A 14,464-nucleotide genomic window follows, 5' to 3' on the forward strand; every position below is an offset into this window, starting at 1 on the left:
CCATGACTAACCAAAAAAAGAAAGAAAGAAAGAAAGAAAGCTTGAGCATCTTGTGAGGGAAGAAGATAAAGAAGTATTTTAAAGCATATTTGGGAAGCAAAGGAAAAGGCATAGGCGACAATCTAAAAGAACCACTAATAATGAAACAATAATCAACTGGGTTACAATATAAATTTTTATAATTCTAGGTTATATCCCACAGCATACTTAAATAAATATATAAATGAATGAATGAAAAAATGAATGAGAAGGGACAGCTGTCCCTTAAATGTGAAAATAAAATAAGGACCACAAAAAAACCACCACCACTGCAACAGGAATGTTTTGCTTCTGTGCCCAGTCTCAAAGTATCCTCTTCAGGATATACACAGATAACAAAGAAAAAGTCAGTAACTTTGCAGTGCAGAAATTTAAGACACAGTAGATGAGCCTGATGATCAAAGTTAGTATCACAAAAAATAAAGTCTCTCAATATTATGTAGTAACTGATAAGACATACCAAGAAGAGGATCTAATTGAAGATATTCTTCTCAAAAATAATCTCAATCTGCCGGAAGCCGGTGGCTTCATGCCTGTAATCCTAGCTACTCAGGAGTCTGAGATCTGAGGATCATGGTTCAAAGCCAGCCTGGGCAGGAAAGGCCACGAAACTCATGGATGGGGCTCAAAATAGTAGAGCACTTGCCTTGAGCAAAAATATTCAGAGAAACAGTGGCATGAGTTCAAATGACCCAGGCCAGGGGTGGTGGGGCTAGGGGGTGGAATGTGCGAGCTCCATGATGAACACAAAGACTTTTTGGTTAACCACCTGGTAAAAGACTGTGAAAAGGGCTGGGCTGGGGTTTGGACTGTACATATGTATTTGTGTGCTCTTTCTAAAGGAAGGAGGACTACAAATTTAGGTTAAATACATGTAAAATAAATTCATTATTACAATGAGCTAATGGTCTATAACATTCAGTATATTCATACTGTACAATCATTGCTACCACTTACCTGTAGAACATGATTTTTTACTTTAAAATAATTAAAAAGTTAGTCATTTATTACTTAACTACTAAAACATTTGTAGCCCAAACCTCAAAATACAAAACATATAAAATGAAGAATCTCAGAGTCAGCTCTCAGTCACCTACTTACCCAATCAAGAAGCAACCTATCTTTATACAATATGCATTCATATTTATATATTTATGCATATAATCAAAGTATGTGCGCATATGAAATCAGAGCCTCATGTTTTCTCGGCAGGTATGCTACTACCTTTTTATTGCCTGGGCTATTTTTGAGAGGGGTGTCACTTGCAGCCTAGGCATTTGGACCGCAATACATTTTAGGCTTCCAATTGTAGCTAGGATGACAGGCATGCATGGCCACATCCAGCTTCTTTGGCTGACATGTAGTTTCAAACTTCTGCTCAGGCTCCAGGAACCATAATCCTCTCAATCTCAGCTTTCCACAGGCTTAAGATGATAGACACACACCATGCCCAGCTATGAGTTGAGAAGAGGTTTCATGGTAATTTTGGCCTGCACTGCTTCAAACTGCAATCCTCTCATTCGTTTCCTATAGAGCTGGGATTACAAATTACAAACATGAGCCACCAGCTCCCATCTCACACATATATTCTCAAGGCAACTGTTAAGTAGTAAACTATTCAGAAACACACATGTTCACACACAAACAAATCCAGATATTAACATTACAGATTATCTTTTTTTTGATCAGTCATGGGGCTTGAACTCTGGGCCTGAGCGCTGTCCCTTAGTTCTTCAGTTCAAGGCTAGCATTCTACCATTTGAGCCGCAGCAGTTTACTGGCGATAAGTTTCACAGCCTTTCCTGCCTGGGCTGGCTTTGAACCGTGATCCTCAGCTCTCAGCTTCCTGAGTAGCTAGGATTATAGACATGAGCCACCAAAACCTGGCTAGATGACCCTATTTTTTACTGAGATAATGCATAATACACATTTTTTTTTCTTTTCCATTTTTTCATTTATTTGTCTTTTCCAAATGTGTCTAAGTTCCTTCTATTTTCAAAACTATTAAGGCTAACAGCACTTTTCTTAATTCAAATTTCTACTAAGTTTTGGTCAAGGTGACTAAACAGCTCAATTTGCCCTGAATTATTCAAGTTTTGCTCTTAGCTAGTAATAATAATATTCACTTTTATTCAAAAATATTTATTCAAAAATGTCTCACTTTGAAATCATAAACACTGATGACCACCCTGTCTTTGAGCTGTTATCACATATTCTCCTTGACAATATTTGCTGACAAGACCTTTCAAAAAGCAATTAAGGTTAAATGAGCTTTGGGTTTTTTTTGGAGGTCCTGGGGCTTGAATTCAGGGCCTGTACACTGTCCCTGACCTGAGCCTCTTCATGTTCAAGGCTAGTGCTCTACCACTTGAGCCACAGCACCACTTCTAGCCTTTTCTGAATAGTTTATTGGAAATAAGAGTCTCATGGATTTTCCTGTGGGGCTGAGTTCCAACCCAGGATCCTCAGATTTTAGCCTTCTGAGTACCTAGGTATGAGCCACTAGTGCCTGGCTTAAATGAGTTCTTAAAAGAGATCTAAGCTGGGTGCCGGTGGCTCATGCCTGTAATCCTAGCTACTCAGGAGGCTGAGATCTGAGGATCTCGGTTCAAAGCCAGCCCGGGCAGGAAAGTCCATGAGACTCTTTTCTCCAATAAACTACTAGAAAACCGGAAGTGGCGCTGTGGCTCAAGCGGTGGAGCACTCGCCTTGAGCTGAAGAGCACAAGGATAGCACCCAAGCCCAGAGTTCAAGCCCCATGACCTACTAAAAAAAAAAAAAAGTATCTAATAATGCTCATAAAAACAGGAAAAGACAGCAAGATGTACTGGCAAAGCTATATGAGGACATTATAAGGACACACAAAAAAATATGAAAGCAAAAAGAAAAGGACTAAGAAAAGTAAAACTTGTCAATACCATGATATTGGACAGAACTCTCTAGAATTGTGAGAAATCAATTTCTTTCTTTTTTTTTTTTTTTTTGGGGGGGGGGGTTGGTTGTGGTGCTTGAACTCTGGGCCTGGGCACTGTCCCTCAGCTCTTCAGCTCAAGGCGAGCGCTCTACCACTTGAGCTATAGCACCACTTCTGGTTTTCTGGTGGTTTATTGGAGATAGGAGTCTCACGGTCTCTCCTGCCTGGGCTGGCTTTGAACCGCGATCCTCAGATCTCAGCCTCCTGAGTCGCTAGGATTACAGGCGTGAGCCACCAGCGCCCAGCTGAGAAATCAATTTCTTTTTAAGCCACCCAGTGTGTGGCACTGTCATGGCATCACTAATAGACTACAGACATTCAGAGACACATATTTTAAACATTCCTCTTACCTTGATATGCATATTTCTCTAACTTGTTGAGGTGTCAAAGCAAAAATAAAAAACTTCTCCTGAAATCGTTGAATGCTGCTTTGAACTGGGAAAAGGAGAAAAAACAGTAACATATCAGTAACAAATCCAAGGATCTAAGCAGTTATAACAACCAGGTATTTGTCAAATCTGAAAATGCTAAAATTCTAAACTCAAGTATGTAATAAACTACATTATTCTTGTATTTACTTGTATTCTTTGAATACAAGTAAAAATCACTGCAAAGGAGTTCCCTTAATTCCAAGCATTTAATCACTCTTTACTCAAATACTAGCTTCCCTATTCTCTCACATTATTACAAACTTGTTAAGATTAAGATAATATTCCATACTGAATTATAACCCTTTCTAATAAAAGTCAAAGGGTCAGAAACCTACCCAGGAAGAATGCTATCCAAGAAATACGTGCTTTGTTATGCCATGTTCTGAGTGCCTTCCAGTCACTTAAAGCATAGAAGAAAACGTAACATTTTATAACTTCTAAGTAAATAGAAAGGGTAAAACATTGTTGTGTATTACTACAATATTCCTAGAGCATTAAGATAAACAAGATGCTTTGCTTGGCATTGGTGTGCAGCTCATGCTTATAATTCTAGCTACTCAGGAGGCTGAGACCGAGGATTTAGACTTAAAGCCAGCCCAGGCAGAAAAGTCCTTGAGACTCTGGTTCCAGTAAACCAGCAAAAATGTTTTCAGGAGATATGACCAGTTTGAGGCCTTCTGTTCAAATGCTAGTACCTGGCACCCAAAACAAACAAAAAAGATAACTGCTGAATAGTAATGTCCTGACATATAACAAAGTATACACATACAATGAAGCATTACATAGCCATGAAAAAAATAAAATGCTATCTGTTAGAAAAATGGGTGGAACCAAAGGATATATTGAATGAGATAAGCCAGACTCAAAAATAAGACATTATATGTATGATTTTGCTCATTTGTGAGTCAGACATAAAGACAAACTTACTTATGAACGCGAACATATACATATATATAGCTTTATATATAAATACACATGCATGATAAACATAGGACATGAGTCTAAGGGACTACTTAGGAAGAAAAGTGAAAGAAGAAAAAAAAGAGGGTAATTTTGAGATATACTGCAACTACCTATGAAAACAGCATAAAGAGCCTCAACAAAAGTTTTGATCCATTAGGCAGTGGGGGGGGAGGGTATAACAGGATCTTTTGAAGGAGGTAATAGTACTAGCAAGAAAGGGTTAGGTTAACAAAGGTGTAATGGGATGGATATAGTCAAAATAAATTGCCAGCAAATAGGAAAACAACAATGAACCCCTTGAAACTGTATTAGGAAAGGGGAAAAGGCATCACTAACAGAGTACACACATTCATGGAGAAACATATTCTAAACATTCCTCTTACCTTAACATGCATATCTCTCTAACTTGAGGTGTCAAAGCAAAAATAAAAAACTTCTCCTAAAATCGTTGAATAGTCAGGGAGAGTAGTAAAGGTGGACAGATTAGCCATACACAGTATACATACATATATGAAAATGTCACAATGAAACTCTCCCTTGTATAGCTAATTATGTGAGGTTAAAAGAAAGAACTGGGAAAAGATCTGAAAAGACAATTTTCAAATAAATATATATATGTGTATATATATATTTTTATACCCACACACAGCATGAAAAAGGTCAATGTCACTACTCATTATGGAAATGCAAATGAAAACTATTAATTTCCTACCACTTCATATTCACTGGATGCACATGCCTGCAATCCTAGTTGCTCAGTAAGTAGTATGTCAAGCAGGAAGATCCCAAGTTTGGGTAAAAACCAACTAAAGGGATGAGATGGGATAGTATGTCTCAAGATATACCTACATATACCTACACGCCTATATACAAAGCATAAATAAGGCTCTATATTCAGCCTATATACATAGCATAAATAAGGCTTTATATTCAATCTCTCAATCATTAAAATCATTTTTAAAAATGCCCGGCACTACAGGCTCATATCTGTAATCCTACTTAGGAGGTTGAGATCTGAAGATTGAGCTATGAAGCCAGACTGGGAAGGAAAGACCCTGAGACTCTTATTTCCAACTCACCACCAAAGAAGCTGAAAGTACAGATGTTGTTCAAGAAATAGATCTCCAGCCTTGAGCAAAAAAACTCATGGACAGCACACAGACCCTGAGTTCAAGCCCCAGGACTAGCAGAAAAGGTAAAAAATAAATAAGTGTTCCCAAGGATGTGGAAAGAGAACAGTGTACACTATATGCTAGTACAAATATAAGACCATACAGTTATAGAAAACAAAATTAACTTGTTAAAAAATAAACTGAAACCAAGTGCTAGTGGCTCACACCTATAATCCTAGGTACTCAGGAGGCTGAAACCTGGAGAATTGTGATTCAAAGGTAGCCCACATGGTAAAAGTCCGTGAGTCTCATCTCCAATTAACTGGTAAATGCCAGACTGGAAGCATGGCTGAAAGAGCAGAACACCAGCCATGAGCAAAGAAAGCCCAGTGAAAGAGTGCCAAGAGATCCAGATTTTAAGCCCTGAAAAATAGAGAGCTAAAGAGATATTAATTACCACTAGAGATTAACACTAAACCCAGAAACTGTATCTCAAAAAATACTCCAGTCTAAGTTAAAATTAATTCAATAAAAATTGAAGACTGAGCCCGGTGCTGGTGGCTCACGCCTCTAATCCTAGCTACTCAGGAGGCTGAGATCTAAGGATAGAAGTTCAAAGCCAGCCTGGGCAGGAAAGTTCGTGAGACTCTTTTCTCCAATAAAAACCACTAGAAAACCGGAAGTGGTGCTGTGGCTCAAGCGGTAGAGCACTCACCTTGAGCTGAAGAGCGCAGGGACAGCACCTAGGCCCAGAGTTCAAGCCCCACTACCAACCAACCCCCCCAAAAAATTGAAGACTTAACAGCAAGTTAAAGAGATAATTTGTACATTCAGGTTCATAGCTGTAGTGTGTGTGTGTGTAGCTGTAGTGTGTGTGTAGCTGGTGTGTGTGTGTGTGTGTGTGTGTGTCTGTCCCGTGTGTGTGTGTGTCCCGTGTGTGTCCCGTGTGTGTGTGTGTGTGTGTGTGTGTGTGTGTGTGTGTGTGTGTGTGTGTGTGTGTGTGTGTGTGTGTGTGTGTGTGTGTGTGTGTGTGTGTGTGTGTGTGTGTGTGTGTGTGTGTGTGTGTGTGTGTGTGTGTGTGTGTGTGTGTGTGTGTGTGTGTGTGTGTGTGTGTGTGTGTGTGTGTGTGTGTGTGTGTGTGTGTGTCCCCGTCCCGGGTAATGGGACTTGAATTTGGCCTGGGCACTATATGCTACCAATGATGAGCCTTGAGGAGTGCTACCAATGATGAGCCTTGAGGACATTATACTAATTGAAATAAATCAAGTCAAAAAGACTTGGTTTCATTTACATGATGTACTTTATGATCAAAATTATAAAACACTGAACATTAAAATGTTCAAAATGCTTGAGTTTTATATGTATTTTAGCATAATAAAAATCAAGGAAAAATATTTGTAAAGTACAGAAGTGTTGAATCTCAAACATATATAAATAAAAACTGTAAAAACATTCTCACAAAATGGTTACCAGAAGTAATGCTTTCATGTTAACTAAGGAATCCATTTTTGATAACTTGTTTCAGAGTATGTTAAAATAGAACTCATAACAGAAAGCAATTATCACAAAGGTCAACTGGGGAAGTCAGAGAACTGAAGTTTCATACCTCCTTAAACACAGTGAGGCTGGGGGACAGAGGTGTGGATCAATTGGTAAAGTGTCAGCCAATGAGCAAAGCGTCAGGTACTAAGTTTGAATCCTGGTCTTGCAACAACAACAACAACAAAAATAGTGACTTTAATCTGGGCATTAGTGGCTCACATCTATAATTCTGGCTACCTAGGAGGCTGAAATCAGTGGGATTGAAGGTCCAGGCCATCCCAGGCACAAAAGTTCACAAGACTCCCTCTCCCTCTCTCAATATAAGGGAAGCTGGAGGCAGCAGCACATACCTGTCATCTCAGCAACTATGGAAACCAAAATAGGCAGACTGCAGTCCAGGTACATGAATAGAAATGAACCATAGTGAAACCTAACTCAAGTTATAATCAAGATGGGCCTAGGTGGCTCACGCTTGTAATTCTAGCCACTCAGGAGGCTGAGATCTGAGGATCACAGTTTAAAGCCAGCCCAGGCAGGAAAGATTCATCTCCAATTTCACCAGAAAACCAGAAGTGGCCCTGTGGCTCAAGTGGTAGAGTGCTTGCCTTGAGCTGAAGAGTTCAGGACAGTGGCCAGGCCCAGAGTTCAAGACCCACAACCAATCAAAAAAAAAGTTATAATGAAAATATGGGATGGAGGCATGGCTCAGTAATAAAGTACCTGCCTTGAAAGCATGCAGCCACTGAAGTGAAACTGTGGCTCAAATGGTACGGCAAGGCCTTGAGCAAAAAAGTTCAGACAGGGGCTGGGAAGGTGGCTCAGTGGTAGAGCGCTTGCCTTGCATGCCTGAGGCCCTGGGTTCGATTCCTCAGCACCACATAAGCAAAAAGAAAAAAGCCGGAAGTGGCGCTGTGGCTCAAGTGGTAGAGGGCTAGCCTTGAGCTGAAGAGCTGAGGGACAGCGCCCAGGCCCAGAGTTCAGGCCCCACGACCGGACCCAAAAAAAAAAAAAAATAGCTCAGACACAGTACCCAGGCCCTGAGTTCAAACCCTAGGACTACACAAAATGTAGTAGTAGTAGTAGTAGTGTTTTTACAAAACCTCAAACAACCCTGGAAATCCGAAGCAACCATGAGGAACAAGGCTAAAAAGTACACATTTCTAGATTTCAAAATACTATGCAGGGGCTCAAGCCCATAATCCTAGCCACTCACAGAAGGCAGGTTAGATGCCAGCCAGGCAGAAGACAGACATCATCTCAACAAGACACGTATAGTGGTGTACCCCTATAATCCCAGCTACTCAGATAAAGGTCATTAGTAGAAGACTGAGGTCCAACTCTTACCCCAAGAGAAAAATTAGACACCTTATCAAACAACAGGGGAGTTGATGCTAGAGGGGAATTCTTTTTTGTTTTGTTTTGTTTTTGGGTCCGGTCGTGGGGCCTGAACTCTGGGCCTGGGCGCTGTCCCTCAGCTCTTCAGCTCAAGGCTAGCGCTCTACCACTTGAGCCAAAGCGCCACTTCTGGCTTTTTTCTTTTTGCTTATGTGATGCTGAGGAATCGAACCCAGGGCCTCATGCATGCAAGGCAAGCGCTCTACCACTGAGCCACCTTCCCAGCCCCAGAGCTAGAGGGGAATTCTATTCAAGGTTAGAGTACCTGCTAGCAAATTCCTAAATTTACACCACATACAACAACAACAAAAATGTACTACATACTTAAAAGTAATCATAGAAAACAGGAAAAGACAAACCAGCTTAAGCTTGTGTGTTATGGTCAAGTGATTTTTGATATGGGTGCAAAGATGATTCAAAGAGGAAAAATTAGAGGATATCTACTCACAAAAGAATAAAGTTGAACCCTTATATGACCATACATAAAAGTGAACTTAAAAAGAATTAAACCTAAAATAATCATACTCTAGAAACACACAGGCAAAACCTTACAATTTGGAAAAGAGTTCTTGGCTATGACACCAATAGCACAGAGACAACAAATAGAAATACAGACAAAAATGTACATCATTAAAAACTCTAATTCTGTACCCAAATATACAAGCAATAGGGTAAAACAAGGCAACTCACAGAATGGAAGAAAATGTTCGCAAATCATAAATCTGGTAAGATATATGTGAAATATGTACAAATATACTAAAAATAGCTGGGTGCTAGTGGATCATGACTATAATCCTAGTTACTCAGAAGGCTGAGATCTAAGGTTCATCGTCTGAAACCAACCCAGGTAGTTAAGTCCATGAGACTCTTTATCTCCAATAAACTACTCAGAAAAGGCCTGAAGTGGCACTGCAGCTCAAGTGGTAGAGCATTAACCTTGAGCAAAAGAAACTCAGAAAATACCCAGGCCCTGAGTTCAAGCCCCATGACTGACACAAAAGGGAAAATACTAAAATACACATGCATACACAGGGGGAAAAAAGCTAAAAAAATAAAACTGGCAAAGCAGCCTGTCTTAATTTTATTAAGTTTTTTAGAGACTGATTTCTTCCTTCTGTAGAGAATTTACTGAATGAGTTTTCCAAATAAAAATAGATAACTAAAAGGACATGGTGGCACATAGTGGTAATCCTAGCATTAAGGAAAGAATGTGAATTTGAGGCCAACCTAAGCTACATCATGGTAGCCTTTATCAAAAACAAACAAACAAAAGAGGCAAAGGACATGAAAAGAAAGACATTCACAAAAAAGCACATGAAGATGTTTAACATCACAATCACAAACATGAAATCAACTACAACCATTAAAATGGTTACCACCATATGAACCAAAGAAAAATAAGTGAGGAAGGGAGGAAGAGTGTCCAGGAAAAAAAAAAAAATGCCCAGGCCCAGAGTTCAAGCCCCACAACTGACCCAAAAAGAAAAAAAAAAAAAAAGAGGGAGGAAGAGAGGGAAGGAAGTTTGGCAAAACTGGAACCCCTAGAACTGCCAATAGAAACAAAATGGTACAGCTGCTGTTTAATATGCTATGGTGATTCCTCAAAAAATTAAAAGTAGGCATGATGGCTCCAGGCTACAATCCTAGCAGGTCAGATCAGAGAATCACAGTATGAAGCCAACCACGGTTAAAAACTTGTGAGACTCGGGCTGGGAAGGTGGCTCAGTGGTAGAGCGCTTGCCTTGCATGCTAGAGGCCCTGGGTTCGATTCCTCAGCACCACGTAAGCAAAAAGAAAAAAATCCGGAAGTGGCGCTGTGGCTTAAGTGGTAGAGCACTATCCTTGAGCTGAAGAGCTGAGGGACAGCGCCCAGGCCCAGAGTTCAGGCCCCATGACCGGACCAAAAAAAAAAAAAAAAAAACTTGTGAGACTCCATCTCAATCAACACTGGATATAGTGGTTGCATCTGTCACCCCCAACAACAGGAGTAAGCACAAGTACAAGGTAACAACCCAGGCTAGCCAGCATATAAAGCATGACACTACCTTGAAGACATCAATGCGAAAACAAGGTAGCTAGAGGAATGGCCCAAGTGGTAGAATGCCTACCTAGCAAGTATGAGACAGACATGAGTTCAATCCCCAGTACCACCCTTCCAGTAAAAAAAATTAAAACAGGCCTGTTATCCCAGCACTCAGTAGACTGAAGGAGGAGGATCATAAGTTCAAAACCAGCCTGGCTGACAAAGCGAGACCCTGTGTATATATACATTATATATATTATATACATGTATATATTATATAATATGTATTTATATATTATATACATTAATAGGTGAGATTTTTATACACACATACACACATATACATATGTTAGAAAGAAAAAATACATTGAAAAAGAGAACATAAAGACATTAAGTTACATAAGCCTGAGGACAAGAGGTACATAAGCCTCTTCACAAGACTGCAGGATTTTATTTATATAAACTACCTACAGTAGTGACAAAGTACAATGGTTAGATTGGGAATGTGGCTCAATCATAGAACATGAACTCAATATGTCAAGTCCTAGGGTTCAATCCTAAATATCAATAAAAAGAAAGAAAAGCTGGTGGCTCATTCCTGTAATCTTAGCTATTCAGAAGGCTGAAATCTGAGGATTATGGTTTGAAGCCAGCCCAAACAGAAAAGTCTGTGAGAGTCTTATCTCCAATTAACCACCAAAAAGCCAGTATTGGAGCTTTGGCTCACGTGGTGTTATGCTTGCTAGCCTTGAGCAAAAACATCCAAGGACAGTGCTCAGGCCCTGAGTTCAATATCAGGACTAGCATAATTTTTTTTAAAAAGAAACAATATTGTTTCTAAAGTATTTATAATGTACCATGTGATTTTTTTTTGTTTCTTTGTATGTTCCTCCCCGACAGTGTAACCCCCATTTTCACTGTATTTGATGTTGGTGCCCTGCATCTTGTATATACACTTTTCTAATTTGGGGAGGGGAAGGGAAAAAACAAAATGCTTAAATAGGGATACAGGTTGACCCATTGTAACAATGAGATGTACAAGACACTATGTTGAAAAACAAACTTTACAATTGGGGGGGGGGAGTGTAGTTGTGGAGGTGGGGAGGGAAGGGATGGTAGGGGAAAATCAAAGGAGGTAACAATGTACTCATTACCTTGCTTATGTAACTGTAACCCCTCTGTACAGTACTTTTATAATAAAAAAGGTATAAAAAAGAAAGAAAAATGAAAAGAATGGTGGTTCCAAGAAGGGGAAAGAGCTGGAGATAGTAAGATAAAAACATTTCTGGAGGGGGCGGGTGGGAGGTGATGGGAAGGGGAAACAAAGGAGGAGGCTTGATAAGAAATGTACTCATTATCTTGCCCTTGTAATTGTAACCCCTCTGTATGGTATTTTCACACACACACAAAAAAAATTTCTGGAAATGGATAGTACTAAAGGTACACAAGATTATGAATATAGTTAAAACATTGAATTATACATTTTAAAACCACCAAGAGGGGCTGGGAAGGTAGTTCAGTAGTACATTGCTTGCTTCGAATGCATGAGGCCCTGGGTTCGATTCCTCAGCACCAGATAAACACAAAAGGCTTGAAGTGGTGCTGTGGCACAAAGTGGTAGAACACTAGCCTTGAGCAGAAGAACTCAGGGACAGCACCCAGGCCCAGAGTCCAAGCCCCACCCCACCCCCCCAAAAAAATACACCAAGAAGCAAATGTATAGCATGGCTGAGGCAGGAGGAACATGAGGTCAAGGCTAGCCTAGGCTAACAGTAATACTATTGTCACCCTTACCCCCACCAAAAAAAGGAAATCAAGATGGTAGAATTTATATCACGTGTATTTAATCATAATAAAAAGTTGGAAAAACAGACAACATAATATGAAGTTTTGTTAGATTTCAGTTATCAGCATTTTATTTACCTATACATTTAAACATCTGCATTAATGCCTCAAATTTGCAGAATTAACAGCAAATCACAATCAATACTTAAAAGTTTTTGATATTCCTTCTTGTTCAGAAAAAAACTGATTTCTCTAGCACTTACCTAAACTTGTGGGCTTGATGAGAACATCAAGGACATCATAAAACGGCAGGTTTTTTAACTGTACATCAGGATGGACAGGAGGAATTGGAGGAGATGGTTGCTGCATCTCAAATGTGGGCTTAGTATCTTGAAGCAGCACAGAACCAACAGGAGATGACGGCGAGTGAGGTGTAACTGATGTGGAAGGCAACGAGTGGATTCCAGCCACAGCCAAGTCAGGTTCTACAGGTGATGAACTACCATCCAAATTGAAAACAGATGACTTGATTGTGGATAAATCAGTAAGTCCTTCAAGAGTCCGTGGATATCGGCGTCTATACAATTCTCGGATTTTAATCTGAACCGCAGGGCTACAGCCGCTCTTCAATAAATGCAGCGCCCTCATCAGGAGGTCATGCTTGCGTCCACTTTTATTTCGTCCAGCAAAGCCTAATAACACTTGTAGTTCAGAAACCCTAAAACTAGAAACCATATTCTAAAAGAAAAGAAAAAAAAGCCACCAGTCATATTTAAGCACATAAAAACTGCAAAATCTGACGTCTCCTGTAGTCCATCAATTTGCATGTATTAGTAACCAGCATTACATATACAAGCTAGAATCATTAATATTCATGAAGCCAATTTTGATAAAAATCTAAAAACTATGTTGTTCAAGCCTCAAGACTGGCACTGGCGCACACACGCGCGCGCGCACACACACACAATATATATTCTAAAATATTAAACTAATCTCAAGCACAGTAGTACATGTCTATAATCCCTGTACTCAGGAGGAGTGAATGGAGACAGGAGGATCTTGAGTTCTAGGCTATAAAGTTACTTCAAGACTAGCTTCAACTACAAGAACTTGTCTCAATAATGTTTTTTTCTTTGTTTTTGGTTTTTTGTTTTTGTCTGTCGTGGGGCTTGAACTCTGGGACTGGGTGCTGTCCCTGAGCTCTTCAGCTCAAAGGCTAGCACTCATCATTTGAGCCACAGTGCCACTTCAGGTTTTTTGGTTATTTGGAGATAAGAGTCTCATATGTTTGCTGTCCAGGCTGGCTTTGAGCCACGATCCTCAGATCTCAGCCTCCTGAGTAGCTGGGATTACAGGTGTGAGCTACCAGCACCCAGCTTTAAGCAATAAGTTTTTTAAAATCATATACATATTATTTAGCAGTACGTTAAACTTCTAAAACAAGATTCTCAGCCTGGTATTCAAGTGAGAAAAAGCCCTCTGAAGAGTAAGGAACTTGTTCTTGAATGTTAAACTTAAGCTTTACAAATATCACCTTTTATTCAACAAAACCTAGTAAGTACTAACCACTTGCTCCCCCATTGTCTCAAGAATCTGGCTACTTAGTGGTTCACAGTCAATCTGTAAACCACATCAGTCAGAAAGATCAATGAGGAGGATGGGAGGGAGAGAATGAGAAAATGAGAAAGAGGGAACAGCTTACACTAAGCAAAAGGAAAAAATAAGTGCTTATCACTCCATTTGGAAGAAATAGTTATATTGTCAAAGTTAGTAGAGTTCAAAAGCTTTATAGACCATGATAATGACAATTTACCTCATGAAGGTTAAAATGAGTTTGTGACTTTAGCTAAGTATCACTGTCCCACAATATTGTGAAATTTATATAATTACTTAATCTCAATAAAGAAATCTTTTTTTAAAAAGATCAATGGAGGGTTGCAGGGGTAGGGCAGGGCAGGGCAGAGCAGAGACAGACACAGAGACAAGACACCGAGGGGCAGACCCAAAGAGAAAGTAGATCTCTTGGAGGTGAACAAAGCCCTTTTAGAGCCTTATCACAAGACACCCTCTGCTTACTCTATTTTTTGGTTTCCCCATCTTCCTAGATCAGTAAAGAATATCCATAGCAGCCTGGATTACTTTCAATAAAGACTAAAGATCTTATTTGGGTGTCCAGAGGATGGCAGGGAGTTACAAACAA

General features: G+C 39.7%; 1 protein-coding gene across 1 annotated transcript; it reads right to left on the reverse strand.

Moving 5' to 3' along the window:
* Positions 1-3,359: 3,359 nt before the first annotated feature.
* LOC138803155 (E3 SUMO-protein ligase PIAS2-like) lies at positions 3,360-12,999 on the reverse strand. Its single transcript, XM_069986977.1, has 2 exons — positions 12,528-12,999; positions 3,360-3,448 (listed from the first exon to the last, which is right to left on the reverse strand). Exons 1-2 carry the CDS (start codon positions 12,997-12,999, stop codon positions 3,360-3,362), a joined length of 561 nt encoding a protein of 186 aa, XP_069843078.1.
* Between the last annotated feature and the right edge of the window lie 1,465 nt (positions 13,000-14,464).

Source organism: Dipodomys merriami, unplaced genomic scaffold (genome assembly GCF_024711535.1).
Source record: "Dipodomys merriami isolate MVZ:Mamm:240054 unplaced genomic scaffold, mDipMer1.0.p SCAF_3350, whole genome shotgun sequence".
In the NCBI taxonomy this organism is placed as follows: Eukaryota; Metazoa; Chordata; class Mammalia; order Rodentia; family Heteromyidae; genus Dipodomys; species Dipodomys merriami.